We start from the raw sequence: 12978 nt of genomic DNA on the forward strand, positions 1-12978 counted from the left end.
GCACCAGTTTTCTGCCTTTAAAATAAAGGATATCTCTAAAAAAAAAAAAAAAACCTAAACTTTTATATTCATGGCTCAGCAGCCTATCAAACTTTATCATGTGTGCTTTAAAAAAAAAAACCTAATTCACCTTTAGCATTGTTGAATTTTTCCACCTGTATTAAAATATGTTTAATAATCTAACAACAGTTGATGTTTCTATATGTTTGTTTTTTCACTCACCTGGAGTATGTACATGCACTTCCCCCTTCTCAGCATCACCGCAACACATCAGTGTATCATCTTCAATCCGGCCTCCACAGCATTGGACCCCATAGCCATCATGGAGGCTCCCACTACAGCAGAGCTGGCCGCCTGTCACGGAGTAAGGAACCCCCCCACAGCAGCTGTCACCCAGCCCCACTGAGACCCGGCCCTGCAAGTGGTCAGGACAGCAGTATTCATCTACAAAGACAAGGACAGATGAAGGAAACACTTGAACAACACGGAGAAGAGTCGACTCAAGTCAAGTTGAACAGAAAAAAAAAAAATCTTGTGTTAGCGTAAATATAGAAAACAATTAGAAACTCACTGTTTTTCACATGAACATAGTAACCTCCACAGCACTGGTGGTTAGGGAGAGCTGGGACTAGTTTGCCATTGCAGCACACTGGGTCGGAGGAATTATTCAAACTCAAGTAACTGCCATCGCAGCAGTGATGATGTGGCTTCTTTGTGAACAATTCTCCACGGCAGCAAACCTGGTTGACACACAAGAAAGTACGTCAACAAAAGAGACAAAGAAGAGGCCATTTGACTTACAAAGGAAAATAGCTCTTCAGGAATACACTCCTTAAAAATAATTGTTTCTTTAAATAAGCTGCAGCACCAACGCAGTTATCTTTGTCTTCTTTATCATGTGAAATGTGCAACTTTATGACTCCTAAAATGACAAAAAAAGGTACAGTGCTGGAATATTTACCACCTAAACCCCGTTTGTATCATCCTGAATTCTGCAATAGATGCAAAAGTTTATTTATTTTGATGAAACACAACTAACCTACAAAGTCCCAAATTCCTCATTTTCAACTATCCCATTTGTGTGTTTGACAACATTAGCTTAAGGAACCCTTATGCCCTCAGTTTACTAAATTACAGAGACACTGAAAATCGGCCTAATGGGACTCTGATGAGCATCACAGTAAAAGACTAAATTCAGACGATATTACAACATACTATTTTTCCAGGACATTACAAATGAAGGAAACCATATGTATGTGCACTATAAAAACAAACAGTGTGCACATTAAAGTATCGGTCTCTCTCTATTGTTCCTGTGTGTGTGCATTTTTGATATAAAGACCCCTGCTCCCCTAGTACGTGGGTTTGCATGTTCTCCATTTAAGCGTGTCCACTTGCAAATGCATGTGTGTATTTGTATATGTGAGTTTAAATGTTGTTACTGTCTGTGCCACTGGATACTGTGGGAATAAATGTATAACAGCCGTTCGCTGTGCCAACTTGGCCGGCATTCAATGACACAAGGATGGAAGTGAATGCAGATGACAAGTTAATCTGTTTAGAGAAATTAATCACTGAGAGGCTGATCATGCATCCCATATAAAACGTGTGCTCGGAAGAGGAAATGTGTGCATTGTTTGTGGGTCTCCATGTTTTGTTTTTTTGTGATATTATGCACAGAAACGATGTATTCTCTCCTTCAGATCAACAGCTGAAGCCAAGACCTTGGACACGTATCTCGTTTTGCACGTTGTTGTTGTTGTACAGCAAAGGTTTTAATGTTTACTCATGCCGAGTTGTAGGCAAAAGAGATTCTCACATTCAGGTGAAAAAGGCAGGGAAGAGAGGATTACCACAGAAATAAAATAATAATAAAAAAAACAACAACACAAAACCAAACAAACTAAACACAGTCAAGCAAAGCAGACCTTTTCAAAATTCTTATTACATAAATACCTGTTATGTTATTTAATTCAAACTTAAGTGAACAATACATCCTTATTAGTTATCCAATGGAAGTTGTGTTGTGTAACTTGAAAAAAAAAGAAAAACACAGCCTCTCTCTAGAACAAATGACATTGTCTTGACTTGTAACTGCTCATATCTGCAGCACAACATTGAAAAAAAGATGCTCAAAGAAAGAAAGACGACAGAACATATACGAGTAGAAAAGGACTAAAACATAATCACCTGTTTGTCAGGGTTGAAGCAGGACGTCCCACAAACACCGTGACTCACAGGACACTGCAGGTAGGAACATGTAAACCTTAAACCACCTGCAACGTCTGACTCTTCCCCCAGGGACGATGTGCCCCCTGTTGACCCATCGGCACACGATCTGAGGGTCCGTCTTAAAACCTCGTAGCCCAGCATGATCCCACTGGGTTTGCCTGGATGGGACCAATCTAATCTCACCACCCTGTCAGAGAGACGGGGGGGGAGGGAGGGGGTGGGGGCAAGACAAGAACAAAGTGAAAGTGATAGGTAGGGGGATGTTCTCCTTCACAGTCCTTTCACACAATTGTACTCACACAGTCGCACACAAACTTTCAAGCACACACATGCATTCATGCATGGTAATGCCTGACAAAGTTGAGTTACAGTGTCAGGGTGTGTGTATCTTTATACACTTCACAGTATTGATTTTCATCTTTTTTATCTCTGACATCTTTGGCAAGGGAAAGACCTGTGGAGTAACACACAGAGTTACAACTTCCACAGCCTCCTAGACAGAAAATAAGACATAAATCAGCACTTCCTCTGCAACTGCACATTTGCAACATTGCAATTTGGGTCATATATATGAAGTCCAGCATTTTAAGTATCATTAATTGCCTGTAAAAAGTAGAATTATGGCCTCGTGGTTGTATGCATCTGCCAGTGATTCAAGTTGCAGTTTCTATCCATGTGTGTCATGATTCATATAATATATGTAAGGAAGATTTTGAAGTGTTTAGGTTTATTGAAACCAACAAAAACAATCCAATTCCTTGCATGTGTTCACATACTTGGGCCATAAAACTGATTCAGATAGAATACAAAGCCGTAGTGATGACAGTAGACAGCGCTTCACATACAGATGTTGCTGTAAAGAAGCTACAAATTCTAAAATGTGGGTGCTTCACATACATCCTCAACCCAGCAGAAGATCTATTCAGTCACAGCAGTTTCAATGTAGGCACCCAACATTACATCCCAACAAATGTAAACTATGTGAAAGATGGTCACACAAAAACATTTTTTTTGCTTCCAATCTGATCCGAGTCATTTAATATATAATAACTGCCGATACCAAGTCCAAATCCGACATTCTTTCTCCAGAAAATACACTTTAAGTAAAGTATAGTTATTAAAAATCAATCTAGTATTTGTTTAACGATTGATAGTTCTGAAATGCATCCAAACTGTTCCTTAATGACATGTTGTAAAGCTCCAGCTAGGCAGTAGTGTTAAGAGGACAGAGCATACTGTTGTTCCACAAGCTCCAAAAGACAGCGAAGACCTGTATTCTCTACATGCATGTCAGAAAGCGTACTGTAGATTAGCTGCAGTACCTGGTTAAGCCACCAGGTGGAACCTCTTACTCTTTAGTACTGTAGGGACCCAAGAAGGAATTTCCTTGGACTACTAGGAAGCTCCATGCTGGCAAGCAGAGAGCATTATGAAGGTTGAGCTAGCAGTGGGCCACCATGACAAAGACCTCTGTGATGCTTCATGGCCTCCAGACAGAGCTCATGGGTTTAAGAAAAGCTGGAACCAACTAGGACATGGTCCTATATCCCTGTAGCATATGTAACATCGCTGCTTTTTCTGCCCTGACCATGTGTCTGTTCATTAAAATAGTAATATCAGTGAAGGACAACTGTCTACAATTCAAGCATTCATATGTGCATGCACAATACGAAATTCATGATTTCCTGCCACGACCACTGTATGTGATGGCACCCTTCATAGGTGAACAGAATTTTACAACAAGACAATAATTATCTCGTCTCACAAGGTTTAGTTACAACTCTTGTGTGCTATTAAGAAAACTAGACTAATTGGCAGCAGAGTCAAAACTCAGTGTTGTATTTTCTACAACGACGTAATCATGTCAATGTTAATATTCTCTTTTCTGAAGATTCTATAAAAAGTATTCTATAAAGCAAAAACTGTTTGTATGGCATTCTGTTCTGGATAAGTCCGCTTCTTCTTAGATGGCAGATGGACCAAACGGTTGTGAAGGAGGAAGGATTGTAATAGGAGTGTTGAGGTGTCAGGTCTGACTTTTTGGCAATGGCAAATGGTTTACAGGACTCAGAGGTAAGGTGGGAGGGCCTCTTAGCAGAGTTTTGTTTAGGGCCTCGGGGAGGTCAGGGATGGGAATACAAGGAACTGAGGACATCCCAACCTGATGGCTTCATTGTGCTACACACTAAAGCTACTGTACATGGTCAATTATTTATTACTGCAATAATCGTACCTTCTATTAAATACATTTATGTTTAGAAGATCTGCAATTATCTTCCCTGTAGACGTTTATACGTCAAAGGCTGCCTCATGATTTGCTGATATTGCATGTATAACAGGGGCGATTTTGGCACTTTTTGTCACTTCAAACACTAGCAAAAATATGCAAAAAAGGGGAGAATAACTGAAAAAATAATTGCACCACATCTCTATATTACCTGGGACTGATCACTTGTACATGCGGCGTGGCGAAGTCAGCAGGAAGGTCCTCTACAGTCGTTGTTTTGGTAACGTTACTCCGAACACACGCATACACTGTGCACACCTCCACCTGAAATGTACATGCATCACACCAAACAAAAGCATGAAGCACGTATTTGCACGTCTGTGTTTCCACGTCTGTCTTTGTTTGTGTTTGTACCTGTATGTCGTAGACAGTAAACGGCAGTAGGTCCCCCAGCAGGTAGGACCCTGAGCTGTTGTCCACATTGCCATGGAAACGGTCATTAACGTAGATGTTGTAACCAGTGACTGCTCCATTGGGTCGAAGAGGAGGCAACCAGAGCACACGTGCTGTGCTGCTGTTTACAGGAACCAGCTCCGGGGCAGACATCCCCTCTGGTGCTGAGTGTGGCACACAAGAGAGTCACAACTCGTCTAAATTTTTAAGTACAACATTTGAAACACAGTCATCTTGAAACACACACATCTTTGATATCAGGAAGAACAAAGCTGCAAGAGGGTATCGGTGTTACGATTTCCCAAGGCACATTTTCTCACCGCGTTCATTTGATGACTGCTTCGACGGTGCTTGTAAATGTTTTACACAAAAATGACACCACTAAAACTTTAAAATGTCCTAAAACAGTGCCACATTAGCGATCATCAGGCCAGGCTCGTAAAAGTCAGTAAAAACAGTTAAAACTACATGTGCCCCAGTGTGAATTAATGATATTTTAAAGCGACGTGTCAGTTTGGGTATATATGTTATTATCGTTGAAGCATATTTCAAAATTAGTTTAGTAGCCGCATACATTTCAATGTGCAGAGACACAAACTGACAGACGTCTCAGAAATCAAGCAGCACTTTAAATCAGAAAGAGAGACGGACAGTGAGCTTGTATGTACAGCAGGACAGAGAGACAGAAAGTTTAGAAACCCATGTTAGAGTTCATACAAGACAGGACGACTGTGAGGCTGCATGTACGTGCCTGAGGAAGACCACCTGTGTGTCCGTGTGTGTGCAGTATTGCGTTGATAATGCTATCTAGCAGTAAATGAAATGTAAAGCAGTAGGCTGGGTTTAGGTAAGTGCATTGGCTGCAAATGAATTGGGTTAACTTCTCTTAGCTGAGAGCATTTTCACTGAGAATAATAGATTCTGTATGATCATCTCACCGGCTCTCTTTCTCTCAATGGTAATCTTTCTGTTTTGTGTTATTATATTTTCTCTCTTTCACCGTCCCTTCCATCTAATTCCCTTAGTTCCTGTTATTCCCTCAGTTCACTCTTCTAAGAAACTCTCATCCAGCACGACAACAGAGGACACTACACCAGAACTCCTACAGTGATAAATATAACATGGTAACCTGCAAATGTGTTACAGATACCGAGACAAAAGGAAGGAGTGAATTACAAAGAGAGAGCGAAGGAAACGAAACACAAGTATATGATAATCTGTGAAAGAAGCAGATACAGAGCCAGAGAGCAAAATCAAAAATCAAAGAGAGGCAGGAAGAGCAGAGAATACTGTTAATTTAGCTGTGTTTTGTGGTGTGTGTGAGAGAAGGGTAATCACACAGACACCATCTATTATTCTAAGTGAAAATGCACTCAGGTACGAGAAGTTAACCCAATTCATTTGCTGCCAATGCACTTACCTAAAGCCAACCTACCGCTCTACATTTCATTTACTGCAGGATGGCATTATCAACGCAATACTGAACACTGAGCCCCTTTCACTCATACACACACACACAGACGCGTGCACACATTTTTCTTGCCAATTAGTCCTGATGTTAGCATTGCCCTATAGATTGCAGGCCATGTTAGGATGGTTGGTAGGGTTGAGCTGCATTAGTTAAAATATATTAGGCCTCCTTGGTGGGTGTGTGTGTGTGTGTGTGTGTGTGTGTGTGTGTGTGCACTCTTATAGCTGTAAAATAATGAAATTACCTCCAGAGCCCTCTCAGTTAAACGAGCCATGCTTTGCCTTTAGCACCTAATGATTTTCTAATGTTTTTAATGCACTTTTTATTATACTGCTCAGATTAGAGAGAAAGAAAGAGGCCTCTGACATATGATTATACTGAGACAGAAAGAGAACTGTGAGCGGAGAAAAGAAACAGAGAGATGGCAAGAGAGGGGGACTGAGAGGTAACCGGAGACAGAAATAAAACAACAGACAGAGTAAGTGGCCTCTGACATATGATTACATGGAGTGATTTGAAAGACAACTCTTAAAGGCTAAGAGACTGGGCTGAGAGTTGAAGAGGACGTGGAAAGAAAAGCAGTGATGACAGTTGGATGGCTTGTGCAGCTAAAGATAGTAAAAGTTGACCCTGATTGAAAAGGAAAATACCAGTAGATCTAAGAACTGATGAATTCATATTCCATTGAATACACTCTCTCAAGGCTCCAGATTATACATACTGATAAGGAGTGCCATTTGTTAATTTTATAAATATTAGGAGATTATGCAGACAGCTAATGTCTGCCCGTATTAGAGAAGTCTATTGTAATGGTGTCATTGCATTTCTAATTATTATTGTAAAAAATCTAATCTAACTTTTTGGAAAACTCAGAGTAATTGCATTGTAACTGTATTGTAAAGTATCGTCCTTTCAGCCACATTTGCTGTCTTGCTTGACAGGTAGAATACTTGTGCTTGTGTGTACAGACAGTGTGTGTGCAGTTTGTCTGCGCGTGGTGCCAACAAGCATTTTACAACACCTTAAATCTGCCGCACACACACTTTGTATTGATTTCATGCCTCACTACATGATGTGTTTAACATCTCCCGTGAAACACAGAGTTGCAGAGAAATGTATGTTTACCCAGAGACCTCTCTTGAATGCGCTGAATTGACATACTGTATTTGGCACATGTGGGTTTTATATATATATATATATTTATATATATATATATATAGTTCATATGCACACAATCGCACCCTCACAGATGTACAGGAATGAGAAAAATGGAAAAAAAAAAATCAATTGCTGGCGAAAAAACCCCACAATCAAATACACACATACCTCCATCTGCAGTGGTGGCATTAACTATTGCCTTAGTGGTATTATGGGCTCCGTTGGACACCTGTAATGACACCAGATATGTGGTACTGGGCCAAAGGTCACTTATCACTGTGGACTTGATCTCAGGTCCAAAAGCCAAAATCACACTTGGCAGGGGAGACTCTACTGTGACCAGGTAAGATTCCACCTCTCCCTGCAGGTCTTGCAAAGCTGAGAAAGACATGAAGAGAAAGGGAGAAGCGTGAGAGAGCAGTCAAGATAAACACATCATTTTAAATCTGTTTCCACTTTGTGGTAGTTTACAAATGACAATACAATATTTACAAGTATTTGCCTGTTTGAGCACCTTGTGTGTGTGTGTGAGTGTGTCCTTCTGACCTTGTTCATAGCAGAGCTTGAAGAATAAAGACCTTTGCTGGACAGTGTGTTTGAGTGTGTGTTTGAGTGTGTGTGTGTGTTTAGGAGAGTGGGCAATCTCACATGGTTGTGTCCAGTTAACTTGTATAGCAGTATGATTGATAGCGTGGGCAGACAGAGACGGAGGGTGGAGGGGAACCCCGGCCATGGTCAGCGCAGTAACAATCTCCCCCGAGGAGTAGCCCACGTCATTATGAACCACCAACTGGTACTGGTACTCTGTGAATCTGTTGATAGACAGTATGACTGCTTTACTTTTCCTTGTGTTAAAAGACATGACTAGCACTTGTAGAAAACATCTCCCAGACTCTGAAAAAGAAGTTTCTCTTGTCTATCATTCAAAAAGAACTTGAGAAAAGACAAAAATAACTGGTCATACAGACACGTTCCCCAGTGCTGATTTTAACTGTAAGTCAATCCTCCATTGGTGGAAGTCAGAGAAATAACAGACGATAATGAAACTCTTTAATCGGGATGAGTGGGGTCACAATTTTAGTCATGGCTGTCTTTATTTGTTATTACACTTACAGTTACAGTTACTTCTGCTAAAAATGGCAAGTTCTAATAAACAAACAACAATCACTTGTCCTTGTTCATGGATCTAAAATAATCCTGCAAAGTGAAAAGTGCTGACACATTCAAAAGTTTCTCAGTTTACTCCTTGAATAAAGCACAGTAGAGACTCAAACCCAGAGCTGTTTAGCAAGCATAGAGGAAAAAAAAGTGCTTCCACCAAGTGCCAAACTGAGATTAGGGGACGCTGTGTGAAAAACAATTTAATTCTTTGGGATATTTGCTTAATGTATCTTTGAGCGGTATTAAAAGATCGGCATCAGCAGCAGCTCGCCGATCAGCTCTGCACACACGGTTTGCCGCGGCACTGCCGTTTGCTCTAGAGCTCATTTCAGTAATCTCACCTGCTTAGGCCTTTATCTTGGTAGAACAATTTGGTGCCGGAGTAAACATGAAGCCAGCGATGGAGATCTTCAGAGGGGGGTGGGGACGTGGCTGTTAATGTGGGGACCGCGGCGATGGCCAGGGGCTGGTGGGTTTTACGTCTGAGCAACTTGTATCTGAAGGGGAGATTTGAATAAAGGGAAACACACATGGCTGGATATTTAGGAATCCATTAACACGCAACACATGTACATAAATTGGGCAAACTGAGCGCAGAGACGCATACTGTACCCACCTTACCCGCATGCATGCACGTAGACACACACACACTTACACACACGATTTTCAATTGACTCTTATCCTTATCACTCATTTCCTCCTCTTCTGCTGTTTTTCATCATCTCTATTCTTCTGCTTTCACAGTATCTCATCCCTCCCTCCCTCCCTACGCCCCTCTATCCGTTGTTTTTTTTCTGCGGGGTTTGTGTTTTCCTCTCCCCACAGTGATGCTAATTTCTGCTGTAATCAGAAGAGAAGGGCTTAATGCCGCCTTTTAACCAACCCACTTAGACAAACACACAGAGCTGAGCAGAGCAGAACAGAGAGACGGGCTCATGCATTTTAATCGCCTGCTAGGAAAATGGACCTTTATTTTAGGCCTAATCGCCAACACAGTAGAACAGGACGGAACAAAATGGACCAGAATGTGCATTAGGACTGAGAAAACACTGATTAAAAAATGCACAACACTTAGCTCATTACCAGGGCACTCATGTTAGCAGCTTGTTAGCGTGCTTCTGCTTGTTTGTTGGAAGTTTTTCAGCAGCAACTGAACGTCTCATGAAGGCGTCTCTCGATATCAACGTGCAGATTTTAGTCATGTGTGTCTGGTTTCTATCACTGCACTATAGCTAATGAACAATGGCACAGCATTGATTTAGATTATGTAAAGTTATGATGGTTACACAGACTGGAGTTCACATATCAGCTCGTTATAATTAGTATTGTATTATGGATGTGTATCTGCTTGTACTTTCTTGTTACTACTTTTTAAATTAAATTTTTTTTAAGAAAGTCTTTATTGTCATTGTATTATGCAGCATACAACAAAATTAGGAACACTACTCCTAACTGGTGCATTAAAGACACACACTGTGCTGGTTTCTGTGCATTTTGAAGTCAGTTATACATGCATGATCCACAGGAGACTTGCTGATGAACTCATGTGCAACAAACACCAGTGACATTCTTATGTCGAGGGTCAGAAATGATGGCGTTTTCTAAATAACCGCTTTGACAGATTGTTCTACCCTAGAACAGGTAAATCTTGCCCTGCCTGGACACTATGCATATTATAAGGTCATAGTTTTTAGTCTTGAATTCAGAAAAACAAAAGTGTTTCCATTCCTCCTCTGCTGATGCCATTTTGTTCTTTATGTACTAGTTTGTATGAACACAGATTCAGAGTGCAAATGGGACAATGAGCCGAAGCAAAAATAATTTTCCTTGACAGGTATCGACACTTGTTTCACATGCAATTCAGCAAAACAGAATTCTGACAAGGGCGACAGGAAGGACCTGGGTTCGATTCCCAGCCTGGGGTCTCTCTGTGTGGAGTTTGCATATTCTTCCTGTGCAGCGTAGGTTCTCATCAGGTGCTCCAAAAACATGTTGAGGTTAATTGGTGATTCTAAATTGTCCATAGGTGTGAATGTGAGTCTGCCTGGTTGTCTGTCTCTAAGTGTAGCCCTGTGATAGACTGTCTTCGCCCTAAGTCAGGTGGGATAGACTCCAGCCCCCTTTCGACCTTGGTGAGGATTAAGTGTTTTATAGATAATGGGTGGAGAATTCTGACAAAATCTTATGTAAAAAATATTGAAACTCAAAATCAGTGTGTTAGACTATTAAATTATTGGGAAAAGTCACGTGATTATAATAAATGTGCAACCTGTTACTGTATGACAAACTCAATGTGTCTTTCAAATCGGTTGTGATAATACTGGTCAACTGCATGTTACAAAATGTACATATAAAGACATTTGGTTGTGATGGTGCATCTTTGCACATCATTCTCTTGCCTATGTACTTTTAACTTACAGTAAGCACTAATATGAAATGCCCCCTACACCTGCTGCAAGCTGCTATAAGTCTTGTTCATTGAAATTTAGCCTTCTTGACTTCTTGGTGTGGTTTGGGTGTAATATTCATTTTACCTTATGTTCGGTCCATTGGGCCTGCTTGGTGGTTGCCAGGAAATGGCCAGAAAAGACTCGCTGACTGCCACCACTGACAGCGGTGCAAGGCCTTCAGGGCTCGTGGGTAATGTGGTAGCTGGAGTCGGCAGGCTTTCTGTGCATCCTCCAACATGTCCTCCACCCTTCGAACACGCCAACACAGTGATGCTGTAATTCGTGTACGGAACGAGGTCCGTTACGGTGACGTTGAGCTCAGATGCATCACCAGCGACATGAGAGATACGGGGTTCTGGGAGACGGAGCTCATAGCCGTGAATTTCTCCATTGGGAATAAGCGGCGGTGACCATGTGATCTGAAACAAAAGTTTTAGATTTAAGTTTTGGGTTTTATTTTTTACAGCATTCAGATAAACCTGAGTGGCACAAAAGATGAGATCACTTAATCCTTTTTAACTGTCCTAACTGGCCAGGCATTTTAAATGTTCTCGGCATGAGGATGGAAAAAAGCTTTTAGATGGATGAACTCCAGGAAGTCATGACAAAGTGCATGTGTGTGCATGTGCACATGCAGAGCGGCAGTGTGTGCTCATGCAAAGACATATGTATATTAGAATGCATGTGTGGTCAGGTTTGAGTGTTCCCCGAGTATGTGAAAGAACAATATTCATATGGTCACTGTGTGTGCGCGTGTGTGCTTTGAACTGTCTTGTGGGGAAAGATAACCTGACTTTGACTTGAGCAGAAGATTTCTTTCATCACATTTAGAACAGAGTACACACAAACGCGCGCACATGCACAAACACCATGCTAAAATAATGAAAGCGGCTGGTAATGGAATTGCTGCATGCAAAAACAAAGGCTTGCTGCTGTTGAGCACTGCATCTGATTTGGAAACAGTTCAGTCTGTCAGCATTTCAGAGTGAGGATGAAGGTAACTGGCACACACACAAATGGAAATATACACACACAGACACACGCACACACACGTCGACATGTTCGAATTACAGCTCTCTATACAATAAATATTTTGTTGATACATCCACAAATGAACACACAGTGACAGACAATTGCACAAAATTCAAATATCGCACACACACACAGACACACACCTACACACACCACTTATGGATACAAACTGTCATGTAAAAAAGTGATCAGTTCAAAGCTGGTTAAGACTTAAGAGTTCAGGTGATTAAGTGGTCAATGTTGATGAGAGTATTATGAATGAACGTCAAGAATAATTATTTCTCATGCAACCTTGATATTCATTTAACAAGTGACACTGTGAGGTGATACGGGACACACACACACACACACACACACACACACACACACACACACACACACACACACACAACCACATATAGGCAGGGTCATTTTGAGTTAGGTAGCTCATTTCCCAAAGTGCGTGTTGGGTGTGCTTTGTGGTGGAAGTCATTTACAGATTGAATAGCTTGATGTAATCTGGAGATGGTGAAGACAGCAGAGACCCTGGGCTGACACAGAGCACTGGGGCTAGGGCCAGTACAGTATGTGGGTGTGCGTTTTTGAATAAGTGTTTGTGTGTATGTGTTAGAGAGGCAGACGTATGATAAAGTTGGGAGTGAGAGAGAATAGTGTGTAAGGACATGGTGTGTGTGTGTGTGTGTGTGTGTGTGTGTGTGTGTGTGTGTGTGTGCATCTATGCTATTAAATCCAGTAAAATCTCAAAGACACTGAGGAAGTGCAGCTCGGCACCCAACAATACAATTCTACAATTT

The 12978-nt window shown here is 41.2% G+C and overlaps 1 protein-coding gene across 1 annotated transcript in view; it reads right to left on the reverse strand.

The window, feature by feature from the left end:
• The window catches only part of LOC103368683 (usherin-like), a gene marked incomplete at its 3' end in the record, with an annotated part of 165718 nt that overhangs the window by 26142 nt on the left and 126598 nt on the right, over positions 1 to 12978 (reverse strand). The window contains exons 53-61 of the mRNA XM_008297123.1: positions 11237 to 11571; positions 9044 to 9199; positions 8190 to 8353; positions 7710 to 7919; positions 4874 to 5076; positions 4671 to 4783; positions 2191 to 2419; positions 572 to 740; positions 223 to 444 (exon numbers count right to left, since the gene is read on the reverse strand). Coding sequence (XP_008295345.1) covers positions 223 to 444; positions 572 to 740; positions 2191 to 2419; positions 4671 to 4783; positions 4874 to 5076; positions 7710 to 7919; positions 8190 to 8353; positions 9044 to 9199; positions 11237 to 11571 — 1801 coding nt within the window. The remainder of the gene's footprint in view (positions 1 to 222; positions 445 to 571; positions 741 to 2190; positions 2420 to 4670; positions 4784 to 4873; positions 5077 to 7709; positions 7920 to 8189; positions 8354 to 9043; positions 9200 to 11236; positions 11572 to 12978) is intronic.

This window comes from Stegastes partitus, unplaced genomic scaffold, assembly GCF_000690725.1.
Source record: "Stegastes partitus isolate 25-593 unplaced genomic scaffold, Stegastes_partitus-1.0.2 Scaffold1190, whole genome shotgun sequence".
Classification (NCBI taxonomy): domain Eukaryota; kingdom Metazoa; phylum Chordata; class Actinopteri; family Pomacentridae; genus Stegastes; species Stegastes partitus.